Source organism: Heterodontus francisci, chromosome 10 (assembly GCF_036365525.1).
Source record: "Heterodontus francisci isolate sHetFra1 chromosome 10, sHetFra1.hap1, whole genome shotgun sequence".
NCBI classification, from domain to species: Eukaryota; Metazoa; Chordata; class Chondrichthyes; order Heterodontiformes; family Heterodontidae; genus Heterodontus; species Heterodontus francisci.
This window is the reverse complement of record NC_090380.1, coordinates 26424537-26452369: the sequence shown is the minus strand read 5'-3', so window position 1 is coordinate 26452369 and position 27833 is coordinate 26424537. Positions and strand designations below refer to the sequence as shown.

General features: G+C 42.4%; 1 protein-coding gene across 9 annotated transcripts in view; it reads right to left on the bottom strand.

Annotated features, from left to right (window-relative positions):
• The window catches only part of fndc3a (fibronectin type III domain containing 3A), a 244190-nt gene that overhangs the window by 64169 nt on the left and 152188 nt on the right, over positions 1-27833 (bottom strand). For all 9 annotated transcript variants that reach the window (XR_010975793.1, XR_010975792.1, XM_068040296.1 and 6 more), the window contains 6 exons: positions 26372-26588; positions 19467-19730; positions 15955-16013; positions 13062-13219; positions 9178-9237; positions 25-163 (listed from right to left, as the gene is read on the bottom strand). Coding sequence is in view for 7 of the 9 variants with exons in the window: in XM_068040296.1 (XP_067896397.1) it covers positions 25-163; positions 9178-9237; positions 13062-13219; positions 15955-16013; positions 19467-19730; positions 26372-26588 (897 nt within the window). In the remaining 2 variants the exon portion in view is untranslated. The remainder of the gene's footprint in view (positions 1-24; positions 164-9177; positions 9238-13061; positions 13220-15954; positions 16014-19466; positions 19731-26371; positions 26589-27833) is intronic.

The window sequence follows — 27833 nt, the reverse complement described above, 5'->3', positions numbered from 1 at the left end:
GCTGGACTCGAATATTCGTCTCACCTTCCACTGTATACTGAGAGAATGTTTGGTTCTGTTTATTATTCTAGGTGGCATTGGTGTGTCTGGTTCACTGCACAATGTTGTAAAACTCTGTGATTCCGATGAGATCCCTCTTATTAGGTTACACACTGCTTGCACCCTTTAGCAGACAAAATGGTATCAATAAGCAACAGTAATAACAGCAAGTTAACAATACCCAACAAAAGCTAGTGGCTTGTTGTATAAAGGTGAACATTCAGATTTTAAAAAGAAAATTCTATCAACTAGTTACATTTGTAACTCTTCAATGTAGTAGAAGGTCTCCTATTCTCCACAAACATGCAATAATTTACAATTACATATTGCCTTTAATGTAGCAAAATATTCCAAAATGCTTCATGGGTTGGGGGTGGGGGATTGGGAGGGGAGGGGGGTGGTGCATGTAGGAATTCAAACATTAAGCAGAGAATGAAAGAAATAGGGAAGGTGACTGAAGCCAAGATTGAAAGAGTAATCTTGATGAAACATGTTGAGTGATAAAGTAAGGCAGAGAAGTTTTGGAAGAGCGCAGGGCAGTGATAGCTGAAGATTGTGCCACCGATGGTGGAACAGACGGGGATTGGGATGGATGGGACAGAGGGAAGGAACACTGCAAGGAAGACTGAAATAGATGAGTGTGGAGCTTGAAGAGGTTCCAGAGGTAGAGTACAGCAAGACCCCAGAATGAAATGTAGACAACAAAGGGGAGAGGGAGCCAGTAGATCCCAGTGTGGATGGTAGTTATGGGCGAGTGGGAGTGAATATGGAACAAGTTGTGAGCAAGGGCATTCCAGATACACTTACAGACTAGATCTCTTAAAGCATAGGTCACAGAGAGCTAAGTGACTGGCACAACTAACTCACAGGACAGCTACAACCTTTCACTACCAAACAGCTTAGCAAGAATGATTTTCGTTAAAGAGAACCCCAAAAAGAACCAATTCTCCCTGCGCTCAACCATTCTTGCGAACCCATCAGGTGTGCCTACTGAAATTGAAATGCCAGTAAGACCAATAACAGGTCTCACTGTTAGTTTAAGTACCTTACAAACTGCAGAACTCTTACAAGTGTCCTTACTTTTTACTTCGAACCTACTAAACAAATGGGACTAATTGCTAAAAAAAAAAGAGACAAAGGAAAGCTACCACGTGTTCGTCCTAGGAAGAAGGCTTTGAAAATACTTGTTCGAACAAATCAGGTTTTGGCACCCATGTTATGATCAATTACATGCAGCTACTCAGAAACAAAACCATATAACCATTTTTTTTCAGCAAAAGAACTGAATCCCAGAGGCAAGAGGAGAATGACTTCGCTTAACATCAAGGCAATATTTGACCGAATGTGTCACTAAAGAGACCGAGAAAAAACTGACGTCAATGGGGTTCATGGCAAAAAATGTTCCGTGGCTGGAATCGTACCTAGCACAAAGGAAGATTATTGGCGACCAATCATCGCAGACCCAGGACATTGCTGTATGAGCTCATCAGGACAGCATCCTAGGCTCAAGCGCCTTCATCTGCTTCATCCATGATCTTCTCTCCAACATAAGATCAGAAGTGGAGCTGTTTGCTGATGGTTGCACAGTATTCAGTTGCAAATGCAATTTCTCAGAGAACAAAGTTGTCCATGCCACATGCAGCAAGACCTGGACAACATTCGCGTCACACAATTGCCAGGGAATGACTATCTCTAATAAGAGAAAGTCTAACCAGCTTCACATGATATTCATTACCACTACCATACAGGGACAGAACTTGTGAACGTCATATTGCATCAAGGAATCATACAAGAGTAGGGAAATTTGATAATAAAACAAACTTAAAGGCTTTGTATCTGAATGCACGAGGCATACGGAATAAAATAAATGAGTTAACAGTGCAAATAGAGACAAATGGGTATGATTTAGTGGCGATTACTGAGCCGTGGTTGCAGGGAAACCAGGTTTGGGAATTGAATATCCAAGGGTACTCAGTATTTCGGAAGGATCGGCAGGAAGGAAAAGGAGGTGGTGTAGCTTTGTTAGTAAAGGAAGAGATCAGTGCTGTAATGAGAAATGGTCTAGGCACGGGAGATCAAGACGTAGAATCAGTCTGGGTAGAAATAAGAAATAGCAAGGGAAAGAAGTCCCTGGTGGGAGTAATCTATAGGTCCCCAAACAGTAAATCCGCAGTGGGGCACAGTATAAACCAGGAAATACTGGGGGCTTGTAAGAAAGGTACGGCAATAATCATGGGTGATTTTAATATGCATGTAGACTGGATTAGTCAAATTAACAAGGGTAGCCTCGAGTGAGAGTTCACTGAATGTATTAAAGATTGTTTTTTGGAGTAATATGTTGTGGAACCAGCCAGGGAGCAGGCTATTCTAGATCTAGTATTGTGTAATGAGGTGGGATTAATTAATGATCTCATAGTTAAGGATCTTCTAGGAAAGAGTGATCATAGCATGCTAGAATTTCAAATTCAGTTTGAGGGCAAGAAACTGGAGTCCCACACGAGCGTTCTGGAGTTAAACAAAGGTAATTACATAGGCATGAGGACAGATTTGGCCCAAGTAGACTGGGCAGGAAGACTAAAAGGTAGGACAGTTGATGAGCAGTGGCAGATGTTTAGGGAGATAGTCAATTCCTCCCAACTAAAATATATTCCAGAGAGGAAGAAGGATTCTAAGAGGGAGAAAAATATCCATGGCTAAGCAAGGAAGTTAAGGATAACAAAGACAAAAACTAAGGCATACCATATTGCAAAGGCCAGTGGCAGGCTGGAAGATTGGGAAACTTTTAAAGATCGGGAAACTTTTAAAGATCAACAAAGGGTTACTAAAAAAGTAATAAAAAGAGCCAAGGGAAATTATGAAAGAAAACTAGCGCAAAATATAAAAACACATAGCAAAAGCTTCTGTAAGTATATAAAAGGGAAGAGTAGCTAAAGTGAATGTTGGTCCCTTGGAGGATGAGACTGGGGAGTTAATAGAGGGGAACACTGAAATGGCAGAGACACTAAATCAGTATTTTGCCTCAGTTTTCACGGTGAAGGACATTAGTACCATCCCAATAGTACCAGGTAATGCAGAGGTTATAGAAAGGGAGAAACTTAGAACAATCATCACTAGGGAAAAAGTACTGAGCAAACTATTGGGATTGAAGGCAGACAAGTCCCCAGGGCCTGATGGCCTACATCCTAGGGTCTTAAATGAAGTGGCAGCGGAGATAGTGGATCCATTGGTTATAATATTCCAAAATTCCCTGGATGCGGGAAAGGTTCCAGTGGATTGGAAAAAAGCTAATATAACGCCCTTATTCAAAAATGGAGGGAGGCAGAAAGTAGGAAACTATAGAGCAATTAGTTTAACATCTGTCGTTAGGAAATTGTTAGAATCCATCATAAAGGAAGTAATAACAGGACATTTAGAAAGTTAAAACGCAATCTATCAGAGTCAGCATGGTTTTATGAAGGGTAAATCGTGTTTGACTAATTTGCTAGGGCTCTTCGAAGCTGTAACAAGCAAAGTATATAATGTAGATGTAGTATATCTGGACGTCCAGAAGGCATTTGATAAGGTGCCGCACAAAAGGTTAATACGCAAGATAAGATCACATGGGGTTAGGGGCAATTTATTAGCTTAGACAGAGGATTGGCTAACCAACAGAAAACAGAGAGTCAGGATAAATGGGTCTTTTTCTGGTTGGCAAGATGTAACTAGTGGGGTGCCACAGGGTTTGGTCCTCGGGCCCCAACTATTTACAATCTATATCAATGACTTGGATGCAGGGATAGAAGGTACTATAGCCAAATTTGCAGATGACACTAAAATAGGTGGGACAGTAAGTTGCAATAAAAAAAAGAAATTTACAAATGGATATGGATAGGTGAGGTGAATGGGCCAAAATTTGGCAGATGGAGTTTAACGTGGATAAGTGTGAGGATATCCATTTTGGTCGGAAGATTAGAAAGGCAAATTATTATCTAAATGGAGAGAAACTTCAGAGTGCTTCGGTGCAGAGGGATCTGGGCATGATTCATAGAAAACTAGTATGCAGGTACAGCAGGTAATAAGGAATGCAAATGGAATTTTGGCATTTATTGCTAAAGGAATAGAGTATAAAAGTAGGGAAGTGTTGCTGCAACTGTACAAGGCATTAGTGAGACTGCACCTGGAGTATTGCGTACCGTTTTAGTCCCCTTGAGGAGGGATGTAGTTGCACTGGAGGCAGTTCAGAGGAGGTTCACTAGATTGATTCCAGAGATGAGGGGTTTGTTTTATGAAGAGAGATTGAGCAGTTTAGGCCTTTACTCTCTAGAGTTTAGAAGAATGAGAGGAGATCTAATCGAGGTATATAAGATGATTAAAGGGGATTGAAAAAGTAGACGTAGAGAGGATGTTTCCTCTTGTGGGGAAATCTAGAATGAGAGGTCATAGTTTTTGGATAAGTGGTAGCAGATTTAAAACAGAGATGAGGAAAAATTACTTCTCTCAAAGAGTCGTGAGTCTGTGGAATTCACTACCCCAGAGTGCAGTGGATGCTGGGACATTGAGTAAATTTTAGGAGGAGATAGACAGATTTTTAATTAGTAATGGGTTGAAGGGTTATGGAGAACGGGCAGGAAAGTGGAGCTGAGGCCAAGCTGAGACATCAGCCATGATCGTATTGAATGGGCTCGAGGGGCTGAATTGCCTACTCCTGCTCCTAGTTATGTTCTTATGTACCATCGCCAAATCCCTCACCATCAACATACTGGGGATCATCAATGACCAGAAATTTAACTGGATCAGCCACATAAATACCGTAGCTACAAGAGCAGATCAAAGGTTGGGTATTCTGAGGCGAGTGGTTCACCTCCTGACTCCCTAACGCCTCTCCAACACCGACAAGGCATAAGTTAAGAATGTGATGGAACACTCTCCATTTGCCGGCATGTGTGCAGCTGCAATAACACAAGAAACTGGACGCCATCCAGGATAAATAGCTTGACTGGCACCCTATTCTCTCCCTCCACCACTAGTACATCGTGGCTGCAGCATGCACTGTCTACAGGATGCACTGCAACAACTTGACAAGGTTTCTTCAATAGCACCTCTACCATGTAGAAGGACAAGAGTAACAGATGCATGGGAACATCAGCGCCTCCAAGTCACACACCATCCTGACCTGGACTTACGTCACTTTCCTTCATTGTCAACAGGTCAAAATGCTGAAACCCCCTACCTAATAGCACCTTGGGAGCGCCTTCACCAGATGGACTGAAGCAGTTCAAAAAGATGGCTCACCACCACATTCTCAAGGGTAACTAGGGATAAAGGTATAATGGAAATGATAGCATAGTGGTAATATTAAAAGACTAGTAATCCAGAGACCCGGAATAATGCGCCAGAGACATGAGTTCAAATCCCACAACAGCATTTGGAGGAATTTAAATTGATTGAATGAATAAATAAGGAATAAAAAGCTAGTCTCGGTAATGATAATCATGAAACCACTGGATTGTCATAAAAACCCATCTGAAGGACATTAGTGAACCAGATAAGGAAATCTGCCATCCTTACCCAGTCTGGCTCACACATGACTCCAGACCCACAGCAATGTGGTTGACTCTTAACTGCCCTCTGAAATGGCCTAGCAAGCCACTCAGTTGTAATAAATTGCTACAGATAAGTCAAAGAAGAATAAAACCAGATGAACCACCCAGCACCAGCCTCGACACCAGAAATGAAAAAGGCACACCCTGCCCAGTCTGACCATCCAAAGTCCTCCTGACTAACATCTGGGAACTTATACCAAAATTGGGAGAGCTGTCCCACAGACTCGTCATGCAATAGCCTGACCATGTCATACTCACTGAATCATACCTCACAGCCCATGTCCCAGACGCCTCCATCATCGTCCCTGTGTATTTCCTGTCCCACTGCCAGGACAGACCCACCAGTGGTGGTGGCACAGTGTTATACAGTTAGGAGGGAGTTCCCTTGGGAGTCCTCTACATGGACTCTGGATCCCATTAAGTTTCATGGCATCAGGTCAAACATGGGCAAGGAAACCTCCTGCTGATTACCACCTACCGGCCTTCCTCAGCTGATGAATCAGTGCTCTTCCATGTTGAACACCACTTGGAATGAGGGTAGCAAGGGCACAGAATATACTCTGGGTGGGGGACTTCAATGCCCATCACCGAAAGTGGCTCAATCGCACCACTACTGACCAAGCGGGCCTAGTTCTAAAGGACTTATTTGCCAGACTGGGCATGCAGCAGGTGGTGAGAGAACCAACAAGAGGGGAAAACCGACTTCACTGTGACCTCACGAATTTACCTGTTGCAGATACACTTGTCCGTGACAGTATTGGTAGGAGTGGCTACCGCACAGTCCTTGTGAAGACGAAGTCCCATCTTCACACTAAGGACACCATCCAATATGCTGTGTGGCACTACCAATGTGCTAAATGGGATAGATTCAGAACAGATCGAGCAGCTTAAACTGGGCATCCATGAGGTACTGTGGGCCATCAGCTGCAGCAGAATTGTATTCAACCACAAACTGTAAACTCATGACTCAGCATATCTCTCACTTTACCATTACCATCTAGCCAGGGGACCAACACTGGTTTCAATGAAGACTGCAGGAGAACATGCCAGGAGCAGCACCAGGCAAACCTAAGAATGAGATGCAAACCTGGTGAAACTACGACACAGGACAACTTGCATGTAACAGTCAAATCAGCATGCTACAGATAGAGCTGAGCAACTAACAGATCAGATCAAAGCTCTGCAGGCCTGCCACATCCAGTCTTGAATGGTGGTGGACAATTAAACAACTAAGAGGAGGAGGAGGTTCAAAATACATCCCCATTCTCAATGGTGGCGGAGAAATGGCTGAAGGCACTGGATACAGCAAAGGCTATGGGCTCTGACAACATCCTGGCAGTAATACTGAAAATTTGTGCTCCAAAACTAGCCACACCCTTAGTCAAGCTGTACCTGTACAGCCTGAACACTGTAATCGACCCAACAATGTGGAAAATTGCTCAGGTATGCCCTGCCCACAAAAAGCAGGGCAAACCTGACCCCGCCAATTACTGGCCTATTAGTCTACTCCCGATCATCAGCAAAGTGATGGAAGAGGTCGACAGTGCCATCAAGCGACACTTAGCAATAACCTGCTGACCGATGCTCAGGTTTGGTTCCACCAGGACCACTTGACTCCAGGCCTCATTGCAGCCTTGGTCCAAACATGGACAGAAAAGCTGAATTCTAGAGGTGAGGTGAGAGTGACTGCCCTTGACATCAAAGCAGCATTTGACCAAGTATGGCAACAAGGGTCAGTAGCAAAACTGAAGTCAGGGGTTGGTCTCATACCTAGCATAAAAGAAGATAGTTGTAGTTGTTGGAGACCAATCATCGCAGTCTCAGGACTTCGCTGTAGGAGTTCCTCATGGTAGTGTCCGAGGCTCATCCACCTTAAGCTGCTTCATCAATGACCTTCCTTCCAACATAACTTCAGATGTGGGAATGTTTGCTAATGATTGCAGTGATCAGTACCATATGCAACTCCTCAGATACTGAAGCAGTCTGTGAGTAACTCACCTCCTGACTCCCCAAAGCCTTTCCACCATCTACAAGGCACAAGTCAGGAGTGAGATGGAAGCCTGGATGGGTGCTGTCCAACAAAACTCAGGAAACACGACACCATCTAGGACAAAGCAGCTTGCTTGATTGGTACCCTATCCACCACCTTAAATAGTCACTTCCTCCACCAGAGGCGCGTAGTGGCAGTCATGCCATCTGCAAGATGCACTGCAGCAACTCACATACCCATGACCTCTACCACCTAGAAGAACAAGGGCAGCAAACGCACAGGAACATCACCACCTACAAGTTTCCCTCGAAGTCACACACCTTCTGGCCTTGGAACTATGTTGCGGTACCTTCATTGTCACTGGGTCAAAAGTTCTGGAACTCCCTGGATGCACCTACACATGGACTGCAGCAGTTCAAGAAGGTGGCTCATTACCACCTTCGCAAGGAAAATTAGGGATGGGCAATGAATGCTGGCCTTGCCAGTGACATTCACATCCCATGAACAAGTATAAAAAAAAACAACATGCATTTATATAGCATCTTTAAAGTAATAAAACATTCATAGGTGCTTTACAGGAGCACTATGGAACCAAGTTTGACATCAGGAGATATTAGGCCAGATGACCAAAAGCTTAGGAAAAGAGGTAGGTTTTAAGGAGCATCTTGAAGGAGGGAAGAGAGTGGAAGATATAGGGAGGGAATTCCAGAGCTGAGGGCCTAAGCAGCTGAAGGCACAGCCACTAAGAGTGGAGTGATTAAAATTGAGAATGCTGAAGAGACCAGAATTGTTGGAGCGCAGAGATCTAGTGGGGTTGTAGGGCTGGAGGAAGTTACAGAACTAGGGAGGAGACCATGGAAGTATTTGAAAATAAGGACGAGAATTTTAAAATCAAGGCACTGCTTGACCAAGAGCTAATACAGCTCAGCAAGCACAGGGGAGATTGGCAAGCAAAATTTGACATGAAAAGTCAATTTTCAAAATCAATTGTGAATACATTGGAACATAAATGACTACTCTCACCATGATGCATCATGATAAATCCACTTAAAACGTGAAGATGTTTTATTCAGAATGATCATTTTATTTTAAAATCTTAAATTTTGGCTCTTCCCAGTGGCTGAGCTCCATGCTCGATTAACCAGTGTGTGGCGGAACCATTCAAATCATAAGATTCCACATTTGATTATCAGTCTGTGTTGAGTTAGCTGATCTTAGCCAGATAAACATTGCTGCATTAGATGTGGCCAGTGGCCTTAGAGTGGGGGGAGCGCAAAACTGGCACCAGTGTTGACTGAGGACAGGACTGGCTTCTGATGCCCCCTCAGTCAAATACTCTACCAACATTCACTGTCAAGATGCACACATAAAGAATGTAGAGCTGTGAAAAATCGTAGCAGATGAATGGTGTCCATGCAACCGTACCCCAGCAAGGAGTTAATACTTTTTCTCCTGAAGGTACAGAATAGCAGTGGAGAGAATTGGAAAGCAGGGATGAAACCATATTTTTGACCACATCTATTATGAGCCGACAACTGACAATTAATAATCCTATTAATTACCAACCTGGTCTGGTATTCTGTGGCTGGCTTTAGGTCCTGCAATGTGACAGTCACGTCTTTTCCTCTACCAAAACAAAACAAATGCACTCAGGTTTGATTTATGAAATGATTTAGCTGGCCATCAGATTCTGTAATAAATATAAGCATTTACTAAATGAAGTAAAAATAATCAATTTTCTAGAGTAAAATGAACATTGTTGAAAGTGACAGAAGAAATAGAAAATTATTTTGAGACAATTTTCATTTGGACATTTGCACATATATCTTGTACAAATTTCATTGCTACTTTCCAACACAATCAGACATAAGTCCTATTTTCCTGCACCTGCTAGTAATTAATAGTGAAATATGACAACAAAGTTTTGCATCATTTCTTAATTCAGCACTCAACTTAAGTGACAATTATAAACTATATTGTGATGTTTATCAAGGCTATTTTTTCCAGTTAACACTGAAGGCTGCACTTTCCTCTGTGGCACGTCTACTGTCAGGAGTACACAGTGATTGCATTGTGGCCTGCTGAAAGCTCCCAGCACCATCTGCAGCCTGTACTAGGAGGGGGTCTTTAGGAAGGAAATCTGATGCTTTTGCAGCTTTAAACTAGGTGCAGCAGTCTTTAAAGAGTGCAGCAGTCATTTAATGTTTGTATCAATTCTCCCCACAGTGATAGCTTCAGGCTCTTTGTGGCACCTAAAGCATGGATTTTCAGATTCTTCAGCTGAGGGATTATCGGCTGTAAACCAGTAAAGGAGTATGCAAACTTTTGGTCTGGGTGGAAGGAGGACCATAAAAGGCACAATCCAGGTCCAGTCCCATGAGGTGGCTTTGTTAGAACCAACTCCAGCAACACCTACACTGAACTGTCATCAGAAGTTATGGAGTCAGTCATTTACGGCACAGGAGGCGGCCATTTGGCTCACTGAGTCCATGCCAGATAAGTTAACTGAAATTACCAAGGTAACAGCAGACAGTCACACCTTGTAACAGTGCACTGCATAAAGTACTGTTCCTATTTGCAGCCACCTTGTATCACTTTATTGAGCTCCTTGCCAGAATGTATATGGCCTAAGTTAGGGCCTTTCTAAGTGGCAGTTTATCATGCCTCTCAGAATTGATTCTAATAATTTACCCACCACCGAGGTCAGACTGGCCTAAAATTATTTGGTCTTTCCCTCACAACAACCAGGTTTCTTTAATAAACAACAAAATTGTAAAACACGACTTAACGAAGGAAAGCATTAACACGCAGAGTGAAATATGAAAGTTCCCTTTTACCTTAGCCACACACACGTAAACCGAAAAATAGAGATTTTGTCTTTAGAGCTCTGTTGCAAAAACAAAGAGAAAAAAGAATACTTTGGCCAAATACTTGCTAATTCTTGAAGGAAAAAAAGAGAATATATGAAGAGCTATCAGTTGTCCCTTTTTGTTTTGGCGTCTCAAATATATGTAGACTGCTGCCTCTGGGATCTTCCTAAAACAGTTCTTTTCAGGCGATGTTGAGGATCAGTTTGGAAGGCTTTCTAGAAGAAACGTGGCAACAGGGGTTTCCGGTTGGCTTTTCAGGAAAAATGCAGCAATTCTTCTATTTCCTACACTCGCTTCTAAGAGCTTCTCAAAGAGATGGAAAAAGGCTGAGCAGAGGTTTTGTCCTTGGTATATTGATTCTTAAACTCCTTTCAGAACACTGTCCAAACCCCAAATGACTGTCCAAAGCGAAACCAAAATCAATCTCAAGAGTCAAGCCTCCTTATAAATATTGACCTGACACTTCTCTGTAAACATCTTCCCTTAATCCAAAAAGCCCCTGCTGGGTATTTATCTGAAGACAGGTGACTTTCAGTAAGGGCTGCTTACAAACCAAGTCCCCTCAGTATCCTTTCAACGACCCCAGTTGAAAAAACATCCATGGAATCCCTTTCAGTTTTCCCAAATAAAACAATATCCATAATTCTAAAATACATGAGTACTCAAAAAATACTTAACAAAAAATATAGAAGCACCGCCATAACACAAGAAATAGGAGAAGTAGACCATATGGTCCACTGAGCCCGCTCTGCCATTCAATATGATCATGGCTGATCTTGGACTTCAATTCCACTTTCCTGCCTGCTCCCCATATCCCTTGATTCCCTGCGAGACCAGAAATCTGTCTATCTATCCCAGCCTTAAATGCATTCAATGATGGAGCATCCACAACCTTCCGGGGTAGAGAATTCCAAAGATTCACAACCCTTTTAGTGTAGTAATTTCTCCTCATCTCAGTCCTGAATGATTGACCCCTTATCCTGAGACTGTGTCCCGTGTTCTAGATTCCCTGACCAGTGAGAATAATCTCTCAGCTTCTACCCTATCAAGCCCTTTCAGAATATTGTACATCTCAATTAGATCGCCTCTCATTCTTCTAAACTCCAGAGAATATAGGCCCGATTTATTCAGCCTCTCATCATAGAACAACCCCCTCACCCCAGGGACCAATCTAGTAAAGCAGTTCCGAAGAAGGGTCACTGACCCGAAATGTTAACTCTGCTTCTCTTTCCACAGATGCTGCCAGACCTGCTGAGTGATTCCAGCATTTCTTGTTTTTATACCAATCTAGTAAATCTTTGCTGCACTGCCTCCAGTGCAAGTATATCCTTTCTTGAATGTGGAGACCAAAACTGCACACAGTATTCCAAGTGCGGTCGCACCAAAGCCCTGTACACTTTTAGTAAGACTTGTTTATTCCTGTACTCCAATCTCCTTGCAATAAAGGACAACATGCCATTTGCCTTCCTAACAGCCTGCTGTACCTGCATGTTAACTCTGCGTGTTCCTTGTACGGGTATCCCCAAGTCTCTTTGAACATCAACACTCACCAGTTTCACACCTTTTAAAAAATATTCTGCTTTTTTATTTTTACGACCAAAGTGAACAACTTCACACTTCCCCACATTATACTCCATTTGCCATCTTGTTGCCCACTCACTTAACCTGTCTATATCTCTTAATATCACTGTACACACTTCCTTCCCTAGGTCTATTTTTACACAGAAAATTGTCTAATGCTAGTAGTGGTGCTGCAGCATCTTACTTTTGCATTGCCTAACTCCTCTGCCTATACCTCAGAAAAACCTGCCCTCAAACCCTGCTTCAGTCTATGTCTCGCTATGCCATGGGAATTCGACTAGCATACAAAAACTTTACATCACTATTGTTCATTTTAAACAAGTACCGTTGTCACAATATATTGAAAGTTCCCATGATAAAATCATGGCATTTTGCCATCTGATATGATCATCAATAGCATTTGAATTTATTATATTTTACAGGGAAGTATCACAGCTTGTTGATATATATATATTTTATTAAGTTTTGAATAAGATGGCCAATACCAAATATAAAATGTACAAAATATCGCAAGAGTATTTGGTTTGTTAAAATTTCAATTTGTGTAAATTAGATTACTTAATGGACTAGCATCAAGTATCATAATACATAAATCTAGCTATTAATTTAATAATTTAAGACACTAACTAAAATTTTATCCTATTTTCCGAACAAAAACAACAGGTAATTTTATTAACAAACAGCTTCGCTAATACTACTAGCCTGGAACTTCCGGTTAGATTTTCTGCATCATTAGTTACTTGGTAAAGCAAGAGTTTTGTTAAGCTTATTTATTGGAGGACATTCATCTTCATCGAGAAAGAATTTGCTTAGAAATAGTGCCATTAAGATTATTCGTAATCAGGCAATAAACTTTTGAAAACTTACATCATCTTATCCAGGTACACTCATGTTATGTTGGAAACAGTTTATAACAATAAATTTTGATGTATTCCACTGTATATGGAATATACATTTAAAAACAAGGTATCAAATATACCATGAAAATTTTGTACGTACGTATAGGTAACTTTGAATTTCCCATCCTTCCCACTACTTGAAATAGCAACTTCATAGCTGCAGGGTTTAGGTACAACATCACCATCAGTGTCATCATTTATTGTGGTTGAAGGAGGAACCCAAGTGAGCTCAACTGTTCTTGCCTGGATGTCAGATACCTATGAAAAAGATTAAGCATTAGAATGAAGTAAGTAGGACACAGTGCAAATTGGCTTATAATTCCAGAAATACAAGTCTAGCAGCTTAAGGCATGTTACAGACTCTATACACAGAGATCCCAGCCATAATGGGTTAACATTTCTGGAAAGTGACATGGGAAGGTGCAGGAGACTGCTAAGGGTTGGGAGCCGAAGATACTGCAAAATTTATTTCAGGGATTTTTAGCACTTAAAAAGATACAGGCCTGATATTCCTCCCCTAGGTGCAGAACGAGCTGAGTGTATTGAACGTGCGCTCCATCTATGCAGACCAGCATGCATCTGAATGCACTGGGCTGTGGAACATTGCATTCCCACCCTCAGGCAGGCCCCGTGCCATAAAATCGGATTTGGGAACACAGGCACTGCTGCAAGCGTGAAGGTATGAGCTTGGTCACCAGCTTCAGGGCCCTATTGCCACTGTTGGTGATCAGCTGATAGCTCCAAGGCCCAAAGATTGAGTGCTCCCTGAGAAAGTTCAAACCTACCTTTTGGATCCTCTTCACCTTGTTACCAGGTCCCCGAGGATTGAAGGGAGTCCTGACACACTGCTTATTGGTTACAAATTGATGCAAAGGTAGGGAGCACCCCCTCCAGCCTCAGTTACATCCGAGTGCTGGGCTCACATCTATTGAGAGACAGGCCCCATTCCATTAATTTAGTGAAAACCCAGAAATCGCAGACCATGTAAAAGGACTGAAGTAACTTGTCTCCATCCCTTTTTCCTTTCCCAAACACCTGGGAAATTGTGTTCTACAGGTGATGGGTGGGTTGGGGTGGGGGGGGGGGGGGGGGGTGGAGGGGGAACCAATACTGGACCATAATTTTTCAGCATAAATGTGAGGTCCAACATGCTGTTTGCTCTTCTATTTATTTTAACTACCTTGGACTCAAAGAAATTGTGTATGTGGATTATTAATATTTTCTGACAGGATCCACTGAAGATTCACTAGGCTAGACTTTCTGATTAGTTATTCCCAATAACCAGGTACAACCAATCAGGGCACATCTAAATTGAATCATCGGCGACCCACTTAATATTTCAGTTGGGTTGCCGACAGGCACCAAAAATGCCTGGTTGCCCAGTTGCAACATTTAAATAATAGTTAAGTGTTATAAACCTGCTTTCTTAAACTAGGGTTGTTTGGGGCTGTGCTGTATGCAGAAACGCATTTAAAGAGGCCTATTGGCTCACTTATTGCTACCCTGGCGGCAGTAAGGGCTGCATTCACAGGATGTGGAGCATAAACAGTATTTTTAATATGCAACAGGAATTTCATATTGCAATAAAGGCATACTGGGCACTGCAAGTCTCAGCAAAAATCTAAATGTAAGTGCTAGCAATAGGAAAAAGCTTCATGGTGGATTAAGGCAAAAACAAAGGGGAAGGTAGGACAAAAACCACAGGGGTGGAATACAGGTTAAAACAAGCTTAAATAACACTTAAAAACTGTCTTATAAAATATAAGAAAACAAAAAAATAGGAACAAGCAGGCAAATAAAACTTATATTCAAGAGATATGTAACTGTCAGTTGCGGATAACTAAGGGTACTAAAAGGGAAAAGAACAGCAGAAAGGTAGATTATGGAATAGCATGAGAAGATTTCTAAGGTGTGTTTTGAAGTTGGTGTATCAAGTAAAGGTGTACTAAAAGTCATATCAGAGGCAAACTGGATAGAAGTACTAAAGGGGAAATTGGTATACACATGATAAATTTATCACATTGATCTTCAATAAAGATTGGAGAGTATTTGCAGATCATATCATTCTATTTCAGTAATCTATAATCAATGCTGCATTCAGTAAAGTATATATTCTGAAGAAACATTAGATATTAGATATATACGGATCACCTAGACTTGACAGAAAATCGTTATACTCTTCAAGGAAATGCTTTAGTTATTTCTTTCAGAGCTGCATAATAGAAACTGCATTCAAGGCCTAACATAATCTTGATGTTCAAAAGCATAAACCGAGGAACAGTAGACTAATGAATGCATCAATAATAGGCTGAATGCTGGGGAGCTTTTTATTGGACATGATATGAAACTGGGCAGATAGCTAGCAGAGGGGAACTGACAGAAATCAAAGGATCTGAACAAATGATGTAGTAATGGTATTTTGCTTTTTTTTTGCAGATGGTGATACAGACACAAAAGGGCTTGGTGTGAACACAGTGAGAAACATACAAGAGAGAAGGACAGTTGAGCAATGATAGAGTGAAAAGGAGTTGTAGGCAAACAATTAGAGAGTCGAAGAGAAAGTGTGCGACAGCAATGCAGGGAGAGGAAGACAAACAGAAATAGACAGGGAGAATTAGAAAGTGGGAAATGGGCGGAGACAATTTTTGTTTGCCATTTTTAAATTTATAAGCAATATCACAGAAGATTAGCTGACACTCATTTTTAAATCACTTTTATTAAAATTTTTTGAGCTGCTGTCATCAGGTTGGAATAAACAATGTGCTTTCAGTGGCCTCCCAAATCAAAAAAATCTTTAAACATTCACCGTCCTTGATAATTTTCAAAACAAGTTTCACGGTGCAGGGGAAAATGATACACGTCTTGTGATTTTTATTTCCAAAAACCCAAAACCATTTGATCTCTTATATACTGTATAACATTTGTGAAATTTTATTTTCCTCAGAACTTGGTGTCCTATTCACAATATATATAAGTAAATAATGGTCACCTACCACAGGTTTGCCAACACTTGACAAAAATGCTTCAAGAGCTTTTGTGTCTGTATCTTCATCTACAAAACAAAAGGAAAGAAATAGTGTTACCATTATCAGTAACAAAGTTTGATATCACTTTGATTTCTACTGGTATGGTAGTTATTGTTGAAACAACACTAAAGAATGAATTCAAGCTGTTACATAAAGTGAGTGGTCACATTGAATAATGGGCCCTGGTGTACCATATTTAAATGAAAGAGTGGACCTGGCTATGTAATATATAAGCAATGAAGTCATGACTATACTGCACTTGGTTGTGCTCCCGAGTTGTCTAACAACAGTGCCACACTTGGACCTGTATGGTATCCATTTACATGATGGATAAGTTTTGGACTAAAGGCCATATTTCTTCAATTTTTTCTACCTTCCAGACCTCAAGATCCTGAGTCTTACTGGAGAAAGCTTCCATACTTCCTCGAGCAGTTCACCCAAGTGGGTATTCTTCACATGGAGAGGATACAGCACAAATTCGCCAGAATACAAGGTGTGAATTATTAGGGCAGGTTGCATAAACTTGGTATGTATTCCCTTGAGTATAGAAGGTTCAAAGGTGATTTAATTGAAGTCTTTAAAATTATAAAGGGATTCAATAAGGTAGATACAGAGATACTATTATCTCTGGTGGGGGAAAACCAGAAGAAGGGAACCAGCCTTAAAATTAGAGCTAGGCCATTCGAGAGTGAAATCAGAAGGCACCTTTTCCACAGAAGGGTAGAGGAAATATGGAGATCTTTTTCTCAAAAGGCTGTGGATCCTGGGTCAATTGAAGGTTCTAAGATAGCGATTCAAAGACTTCTGTCAGGTAAAAATATCAAGGAATGTACAGCAAAAAGTGGGTAAATGGAGTTGGAAGCACAGATCAGCCACAGTCAGACTAAACAGCCTCAAGGGGCTGAATGGCCTACTCTTGTTTCTATCCATGTTCTTTGAGCACAAAGTATCATATGATATCCAAGTGAGTATCAATAGAGCTCTTTATATTAACCCATGGCCTTCACACCGAAAGAACTTGCACTTCAGATGATATTTGACCACAAACATTATTGAACTCAGTGGCCATTATAGAGTCGCTATTGTGTAGAAGAACCACTACTGGGTAGATGGTTCACAAGAGAACATGGTTGCTGAAGGGCAAAATGGCCTGACAGCAGCAAAGCAACTTAGCTTCAGCACCTGTTCGCTGTTTCTCAGCTGCCATCTGCAAAAAATGTGTGCTGAGCGACAACACAATGAAAGAGCATGTACAAAAGAACAATAGTTGTGTACAAAAGAACAATAGTTGTGCACAATAGTTTAAACTCCTGGAGGATGTGGCAATTCCCAACTTAAATTTATGCAATGTATGACAGGTCCTACAAAACTCCTGATAGTAGCAAACATCTTCATTTGCAGCCAGGTTTGAGGATTCTAAGTGATGGCACTGACTTGGTCAGCAACTTATTACCATGAAACATGCACCAGTGCTTTAACTGGACTGTAACCTTCAGCCCCAAATTGGGTCACCCTTCTTTGCAGCACCTCTTGCAGCAGGACCTCAAGTCTTCAGCACAGTGGTGCAGTGGTTAGCACCGCAGCCTCACAGCTCCAGCAACCTGGGTTCAGTTCTGGGTACTGCCTGTGCGAAGTTTGCAAGTTCTCCCTGTGACCGCGTGTGTTTCCGCCGGATGCTCCGGTTTCCTCCCACAGCCAAAGACTTGCAGGTTGATAGGTAAATTGGCCATTGTAAATTGCCCCTAGTGTAGGTAGGTGATAGGAGAATGGTGGGGATGTGGTAGGGAGTATGGGATTAATGTAGGATTAGTATAAATGGGTGGTTGTTGGTCGGCACAGACTCAGTGGGCCGAAGGGCCTGTTTCAGTGTTGTATCTCTAAATAAATAAAAGGGGGCAACGTTGCCCACATTCCTCCACTGTGAACAAGGGGTTTGCTTTTTGGTCACAACTTCCCTTTTAATGGTGAGTAAATCTTCCTAAGAGCTGCTTCATCACCAGCCATGCACCCTCCAGACAAATGTGCTAAAGGCCAAACTCTCTGCAAAAGGTTTTCGGGTCCAAAATAGATATTCAAATTAGGGGGAAGGGGCAGGGCTCAGAAAGGTTCTCGTCGCAGATTTTGCTGCAGCTGTCCCACTCTTCTTCTCTCTCTGGGGCTGCTGGCATTAAACTGCTGCGAATGTGCTGTGGGGGTCTGCTAAAGCCCAATTTTGAGATTCTCACAAACCTGGAGATTACTCAAAAAAAACTTCTGGAGATTGTGTTGAAAAAGTCAAAGAACAAAACAATGTCTCATGTGAAACATTCCTGACCACCACTTGAGGGCGCTGCTATTCCCTTTTAAAGAACAGGTTTAAAAAAGGTCAGACAAGGTTCCAATTAAACTACTGCTGTTTGAGAATTATACTTCATCCCTTCGGATGGTTTATAAAGCCTGTGTTCTCAGCAATTATATGGCTGCAAAACATGGGCGACTTAAAGCTATCAGGATAAGAAGCTCAATAATTCCCATGTTCGCTGTCTGCGGAGCATTATGGGTATATCCTGGCAGGACAAAATCACAAATGTGGCAGTCCTCTCAAAGGCAAAGCTCCCAAGTGTATTGGCACTAATCAAAACAGAGGCAGCTTCGGTGGATGGGACACGTCTGCAGGGTGAGGGAGCCAAGGCCAGACGACCAGTGGGGCACCCAAAGCTCCGCTTCAAGGATGCTTGCAAGTGTGACATGAAGGCCCTAAATGTCGACTATCGCACCTGGGAGTCACTTGCTGGCGCAAGAGGGAAATGGTGACACAACCTGAGGACTGACATGCACTACCACGATGACCAGTTGCTACAACAGCTTGGCACTAGGTGCCAACTTCAAAAACAACTCACAGCATATCGTGGCAGCTTCACATGCAGCACTTGTGGCAGAAATTGCCTCTCAAGAATTGGCCTTCACAGCCATCAGAAAAGATGCACCAAGAGAAGACACCCCACCTAAATGGATTATTTGCGATATGATGAGATATAACTTAAATGAAACGGATAAAAAAAAGCACTTAAATATACTCAGAAGCAGAAATAAAATTCTGATCAACCTTCTAAGACACTTGCAGATTTTCTATGGTTTTCACAATGATAGAAAATTATTTGTACCAAATAGTGAAGTTTTCAGTGTTAAGAATACATATATACTGTACTGCAATAAAAACAAGAAATGCTGGAAATACTCAGCAGGTCTGGCAGCATCTGTGGACAGAGAAGCAGAGTTAACGTTTCGGGTCAGTGACCCTTCTTCGGAACGGAACAGCATTATCCTTCTGTACACATTGCATTAATACTCTAATAACACTCTCGGGAGAATCACCTAATTATTGTTTGAAACTTGGAAAATTAGGTTCACTGTATGTAGGAACAGGTGTAGGCCATTCAGACCCTCAGGCACGGTATATTACTTGGAAAGGACTGCCATGAACATACATACATACATACCGAACATTTCTGTGTCGATTTCAAGTGTGCCTTGCGATTTCCTATCTTGTTTATTCTGCATCGTTCCTGTGGATGTTCCGAGGGTACCTTGTTCATTTTGCTCACCGTTGGGAGGTTTGTGGGGAGAGGATGGTGGGCTGCTGATCTTCTCTTTCGATCCATTAGCTTGCCTGTCTTTCAGTTTCTTTTGTAAGCGCTCATACGCTTTGCTGGTCCTTTCATCTCTGTGGATAAAGTTGGACCTCCCATGAGAGGGATGAGATTCTGTAATGCAATAACAACATTATATATATATATATTAAGAGAAATCTCATACAAATACTTAGGGGTAAAATTTACAAACATGTAATAACAGATCCACCACAGTACTACCGTCCATCCACAGTACATCTGTCCATGACAGTATTGGTAAGAGTGATCACCACACAGTCCTTGTACACAGTTCCGTCTTCACAATGAGGACACCATCCATAATGTTGTATGGCACTACCACTTGGCCATGTGAGCCGCATGGAAGATGGCAGGATCCCCAAAGACACATTGTACAGCGAGCTCGCCACTGGTATCAGACCCACCGGCCGTCCATGTCTCCGTTATAAAGACGTCTGCAAACGCGACATGAAATCGTGTGACATTGATCACAAGTCGTGGGAGTCAGTTGCCAGCATTCGCCAGAGCTGGCGGGCAGCCATAAAGACAGGGCTAAATTGTGGCGAGTCGAAGAGACTTAGTAGTTGGCAGGAAAAAAGACAGAGGCGCAAGGGGAGAGCCAACTGTGCAACAGCCCCAACAAACAAATTTCTCTGCAGCACCTGTGGAAGAGCCTGTCACTCCAGAATTGGCCTTTATAGCCACTCCAGGCGCTGCTTCACAAACCACTGACCACCTCCAGGCGCGTATCCATTGTCTCTCGAGATAAGGAGGCCCAAAAGAAAGAAGAACCACTGTACTAAATGGGATAGACTCAGAACAGATCCAGCAGCTCAAAACTGGGCATCCATGAGGTGCAGTGGGTCATCAGCAGCAACAGAATTGCATTCAAACACAATCTGCAGCCTTATGGCCCAGCATATCCCTCACTGTACTATAACTATCAAGCTACTGGACCAACCCTGGTTCAATAAGGAGTGTAGGAGGGCATGCCAGGTGCAGCACCAGGCATACCTTAAAAAAATGCCAATCTGGTGAAACTACAGCACAGGACTGTATGTATGGTAAACTGTGGAAGCAGCATGTGACAGACGGAACTAAGTGATCCCACAAACAATGGATCTGAACAAAGCTCTGCAGTCCTGTCACATCCAGTCATGAATGGTGGTGGACAATTAAACAACTAACCAGAGGAGATGCCTCCACAAACATCCCCATCCTCAATGATGGCGGAGCCCAGTACATCAATGCAAAAGACAAGGCTGAAGCATCCGCAACCATCTTCAGCCAGAAGTGCCAAGTGGGTGATCCATCTTGGCCTCTTCGAGAGGTTCCCATCATCACAGAAGCCGCAGACAATTTGATTCACTCTACGCAATATTAAGAAATGGCTGAAGGCACTGGATACAGCAAAGACAATGGGCCCTGACAACATCCTGGCTGTAGTGCTGAAAATTCGTGCTCCAGAACTAATTGTACCCTGAGCCAAGCTGTTGCAGTACAGCACAGGCACCTATCCAATAATGTGGAAAATTTCCCATGTATGTCTTGCCCACAAAAAGCAGGTCAAATTCAATCCGGCCAATTATTGCCCTAATCAGTCTACTCTCAATCATTAGCAAAATGATGGAAGGTGTTGTTGACAGTGCTATCATGTGGCACTTACTTAGAAATAACCTGCTCACCGACGTTCAGTTTGGGTTCCACCAGGACTGCTCAGTTCCAGACCTTGTTACAACGTTGGTGCAAACATGGACAAAAGAGCAGAATTGCAGAGCTGAGTTGAGAGTGACTGCCCTTGACATCAAGGCAGCATTTGACCGAGTCTGGCATCAAGGAGTCAAAGTAGAATTGAAGTCAATGGAAATTGGAGGTGGGGAGGGAAACTCTCAACTGGTTGGAGTCATAGCGAGCAGAAAGGAAGATGGTTGTGGTTTTTGAGGACAATCATCTCAGTCCCAGGGCATCACTAGAGGTATTCCTCAGGACAGTGTCGTAGAACCAACCATCTTCAGCTGCTTCATCAATGACCTTCTCTCCATTTTAAGGTCAGAATTGAGGATGTTCACTGATGATTGCACAGTGTTCAGTACCATTTGCAACATCTCAGACACTGAAGTCAGTCCATGCTCACATGCAGCAAGACCTGGACAACATGCAGGCTTGGGCTGATAAGTGGCAAATAACATCTGCACAAAACAAGTGCCAGGCAATGACAATCTCCAACAAGAGAGAATCTAACCATCTCACCTTGACATTACCATTGCTGAATTCCCCACCAACATTCTGGCAGTTACCATTGGCCAGAAACTTAACTGGACCAGCCACATAAATTACTGTGGCTACAAGAACAGGTCAGAGGCTGGGAATTCTGCAGTAAGTAACCCACCTCCTGACTCCCCAAAACTTGCCCACTATCTACAAGGCACAAGTCAGGAGTGTGATGGAATACTCTCCACTTTTTTGGATGAGTATAGCTCCAACAACACTCAAAAAGCTTGACACCATCCAGACAAAGCAGCCCTCTTGATCAGCACCCCATCCACCACCTTCAACATTCACCACCTCCACCACTGGCACACAAGAGGCAGCAGCATGTACCATCTACAAGATGCACTGCAGCAACTCACCAAGGTTCCTTCGACAGTACCTCCCAAACCTGTAACCTCTACTACCTAGAAGGACAGAGGCAGCAGACGCATGGGACCACCACCATCTGTAGGTTCCCCTCCAAGCCACACACCATCCTGACTTGGAAATATATTGCATTTCCTTCACTGTCACTGGATCAAAATCCTGGAACTCCCTCTCTAAGAGCACTGTGGGTGTACCTACACCATATGGACTGCCGCTGTTCAAGGCTGTGGTTCATTACCACCTTTTCAAGGGTGCAGCCACAGTGGATAAGTCTCTGGCCTCTGGAGCCAGGGATTGTGGGTTCAAGTTCCATCTGGGGTGTGGTTGATATTTGGGTCAAAATCCTGGAACTCCCTTCCTAACAGCACTGTGGGTGTAACTACTCCACATGGACTGCAGTGGTTCAAGGAGGCGGCTCACCACCACCTTCTCAAGGGCAATTAGGGATGGGGCAATAAATGTTGGCATAGCCAGCAATGCCCACATCCCATGAATGAATAAAGAAAAAAAATTAAGGATGGGCAAGGAAAATGGTGAATGGTATAGTCAGGCTCAGAGGCTTCAATTAGGGGAAGGTGTCATCACACCTCAGCCAGGTTTCTGTCAAAGCCATGATGTTCATGTAAATATTCACAATAAGCTCATAGACGGTAAGGGCTTTGTTCATGATTGAACAGACATTCTGGAGGGAGATGTGGAGAGGGACGGTGAGAGCTGATCCACTGGTAGATTCCATAGGGCCAGTATTTTTGAAGGGCAAGTTGGGCAGAGAGAAGGTTGTCAAGATCAACCCCCAGCCAGCACACTGGGCAGGAAGATTGCCAAGAGAGAACAGGATGGGGCAATTGGGGTTGGTGTTCACGAGGAGGCAGCGGGGAGTGCCTTGATGAGCCCTTTGGAGGATGCCAAAAGCGGCACAGAGGGAAGCTATAGGCTTATCTAAGAGGAAGTTGAGCCTGGGGCAATGGCTGGAGAGTAGGAAGGTCGAGGAGTGCTGAGGATTGGGGTCGGGATTTGGAAAGGCAGAGTACCCAAGAGGGAGAAATGAAAAGAGGCATAAAAACAGAAGAGAAGGGTTTTAGAGGGGTAGTGAGAAAATAAGTGAAAAGAGAGAGGAAAATAATAACATGGAAATGGAAGTGATGGGCTCAGGTTCAGAGTGGCAGATAAAGTGACCACGGGAATGGGCAGGAGGAAAGTTCAAGTAACATAGGCCTGGTTATGCAGCATTAATTCGGATCCTAGTAGCAAATGGAGAATAGAGAGGAGACAATAGGAGAGAGTCCAGAGTTAAAGTCATAGTGGCGCAGTGGTTAGCACCGCAGCCTCACAGCTCCAGGGACCCGGGTTCGATTCCAGGTACTGCCTGTGTGGAGTTTGCAAGTTCTCCCTGTGTCTGCGTGGGTTTTCTCTGGGTGCTCCGGTTTCCTCCCACAAGCCAAAAGACTTGCAGGTTGATAGGTAAATTGGCCATTATAAATTGTCACTAGTATAGGTAGGTGGTAGGGAAATATAGGGACAGGTGGGGATGTTTGGTAGGAATATGGGATTAGTGTAGGATTAGTATAAATGGGTGGTTGATGTTCGGCACAGACTCGGTGGGCCGAAGGGCCTGTTTCAGTGCTGTATCTCTAATCTAATCTAATCTAATCTAATCTAATCCTGCAATGGTTCAAAGTTGGCATAGGTAGGTGGAGTCAGAATGGAGTATTGACAAACCGTTGCCCAAGTTGAGACACAGGTGTGGTGGGCAAGTAAAGTCCAGACGCTATTTGTAGAGTATCAGAGGACGAAATGATGGAGGCATTCTCATCGGAACGAAGATCCAGGAGGTGTGCAGAATCGGTTGCAGGGCAGAAAGATGATGGCAAAGTTGGAGGTCACGATACGATCCAGAAGTGGCGGAGCGATATGCTTCATTCCAGGATTGAGTAACTCTGGCCAGGAACCAGACTGCAGCTGAAGCTGACAAACCAGAAGAACCAGTGCAGTCACAAGCTCAGCAGTGGAGTGAGTCCCTCAGACCCTCCATCGCAGCAGCAGTGGGGGAAGGGCTGAACCTGATCAAAGTTACTTTAAAATATAAGCAACAGAGCAGATCAGAGACACAGCAGCCGAGTCTTGCTGTGTAATCCTGTGTTGATATTCAGAGAAATGAAGAGAATCCAGGAATTCGAAACCAAAATTCAAGAAAAGACCCAGAACTCACTGGAGGATGAAGTTATGCATTGAAATTAAAAGTGAATGGGAATCATCAATAGTTAACAACAAAATAAAACAAATGGCTTCCTTGTTTACTTTTCTGACCAATCACTTTTAGGCACCTGGCTCAACCTCTTGTAAGCACTGCCAGCTCAGAAAGACTTCCTTTATACCAACACTGCAGGTTTCTGTGTATTGCTCATGCTTTGTGGATTTCAGGTTGCCAACTCAAACCCAAAATATGTAACTTCGGTTATTCAATACTCAGAGCCTATAGTTATGTAAACAACAAGGTTTCTCCAAGTCTTACTCTATCACTTTGCTACCCAATGCCAATTCCTATTTGGTTGAAATTTTAATCTATACAGTAAGATTGCCTCATTAATTCTATTTTCGCTTTTTCAACAATGTCAAATACAAATTGCTGCTTCAGCGGTCTCACCATGGAAGTTCTGAGTAGCAGCAAAAATTTGTGAACAGTATCACCAGATGTTGAACCGGATATTGTGACATTGTAAGTCAAAGACAAATATTTGCAATAATAATAGGACAGCGTAACTCTTAACTTCCGCTTAACCCTTTGAAGACTGAACACCTACAGTAAGAAAAATGTATGTATTTTTCATTTGAAATACTGATAGGCTATAAGATCATTTTTTTCTGTCCAAATAAACTTGATTATTTAAACTCATTTTATTTTCCCAGTAGTGACAGTGGTAAAGTAAAATGTCAGGCCAGCCAAGCTTCTTCTTGTTGACTTACGAGTGTCATGCTCACACAATACAAATTTATAAACTATAAATATGAAAGTATGATGTATAAACCTGAAACGGACACTTTCCTGTAAAACAACATGCTGTTGAAAGGTCAGGTGACCTTTTCTTTCCTGCCAATACACAAGGAACGGCAAGAACCCAGTTCTAATTTTCATGTTCAGACAAGTCTTGGCGAAGTCATTAAAATGCAAATGACCTTTCCTGTGGTAATGGCTACATTTCTCCAACTAATGAAAAAAAAACTGGGTTCACTATATTGTTGCAGACTCTACGACTTCGAACTTGAAATCCAGAAAATAGGTGTGAAAATCTCTATTTTCGAAAGATGGTATGTGGATGAGTGATACCCAGACTCCATTGTCTGTCAATGGCCTAACCATCAGAAACTATTCATGACAACAGAAAGAGATGCTTTGGTCACATGCCAGAAACTAAGTTTCTGATGAGGGGTTTTAATAAGGCATATTCTGAGCAGACAGGGATGAAAACATCGATGTCAACAAAGAGAAAAGACCCTGCCTAAGACCACCAGCTTTAAGCCACATGTAGGCTGAGACTCTCGTTGGCTCTGAACTCGCCACCTGCGGAACAGTACCAGGCCTTCACCATTGAACCCTGATTGGAGTATAACAAGAGAAATCTGTTCCTGTGGACATAAAACAGTGAATCCATCCTCCTAAACCTCCAGAGCTTTTCTTCAACGGACAAAAAAGGATTACAGGCCTGCATCATTTCAAGTCTCCACCTCAGGGAGAAGCAAGTGTAACAGAGAACTCCTGACATCATAAGATCTAAACGCAAGTTACTTTTATAAACAAAATTTTTTCTTGAGTGTGTGTACCTGTATGAGTGGGAGAGTGGGTGTAGTTGCACAAATTCAGGGGTTGAATAATAAATATCTATCTTTCTTTTAAAACTTACGAGAAAACCTGTCATTTGTCTGTTCCTGACAATTAAAGCACTCAGGAGTTAAAACACTTTTTTTTTAAAAAAACACTGTCTTCGGTCAGTCGAGAGGCAAAAAAGGGGGAGCCATCCCTACCATCTCCCCACTAGCCGTAACACTAGCAGTTCAAGATTAGCATTGGTCAGGTATTAGAAGCAGAAGATATAAAGATGTTTAAAATGCAACATGCTTACCTTGATCTGCATATGAATGTGGAGGATGATGCTGTGGAACATAGGGTGTTGCAACATCTCCTGGTCCTGTAGGGTACATTTGGTGATGTGGTAGTACAGGTGGATGAAGAAACCTAGGCATGTAAGGATGAGGATGTATTGGTGGGTGACTGCCAGGGTGAAACTCTGGCTGCTGAGGTAATACCAGCACCCTTCGAACACCATTTTCTTCAATAACCTGTACAACAGAATGACAATCCAGTAGAATAGCCTGTTTAAAGCTTATAGATTCAGTACATTCCCATTTTTTTTTTGTTTCACTCAATGTCTCCATGGGCTCCTGCACATACTAAGAAGAAATTAATTATCCAAAACATTGTCAAGCAAATAATATCTAATTTATGGTATTTACTGCAGTCCAGTTAGATTTAAATTCTCAACTCAAGCTTTGTAGAAGTATTGCAGAAAGAACAATCTCTGCAAAGCTTGTGGGGCTCACCCTTTCATTCACCACATCATGACTGACTAAGATGACATTCAGCCGTTCTTAATTCATTCATCTGGAGAGATCTTAACATAGTTTCTTAAATGTTCGCAGTTTTTGCCTCTATTATTTCACATCTTCATCATTCTTTGTGTGAAGATAAATTCTCTTATCAGTTTTAAAATGATCTTTTATCAATTTGAACCTGTATCCCCAGTTCTACTCACAGTTAAGTAATATTGTGTTTTTAAAAAACTATTAATCTCATATTCCATTACAAGATCACCAATCAGGCACCTCCTTTGCAAGCAAAAAATCCCCAGTCAATCCAGTCTTTTCTCATAACTAAGACTCCTGAAGATTGAGGATCAGCCTTGCGACTCTTCTTTGCACTGCCCAAATGCTTGAATATTTTTCTTGTTTCCTGACAGCACCTGACACAGTATTCAAGGTGTGGTCTGACCAGAACACTGCATATTTGAACATCGCCTCCTCTGCCTTATCCTACTGCTTTGATTATGTTGTTCAACATCCTATTAGATTAATGATTGCACATGCATTGGTTAGATATTTAATGATGACTGTACTAAGATTCCTAGATTTCTTTCAACTTAATTCTAAGCTATTTCAAACACTATTCATGGAATGTGCATTGTCTATTTTTCCCTTACCATGTGTAGTACTTGACATTTGTCTACATTAAATTTCAGCTGCCATTGTTTTGCCTACTTGCTATGTTGTCCAACTCATTCAATAATTGGTGAGCTGCTTCTGCTGATTCCACTGTCCTTCCTTATATTGTTTTTTATTTGTTCAGGGGATGTCGCTGGCTAGGCCAGCATTTATCGCCCATCCCTAATTGTCCTTGAGAAGGTGGTGGGGAGCTGCCTTTTTAAACTGCTGCAGTCCTTGGTGTGCAGGTACACCCATAGTGCTGTTAGGAAGGGAGTTCCAGGATTTTGACCCAGCGACAGTGAAGGAACAGTGATAGAGTTATAA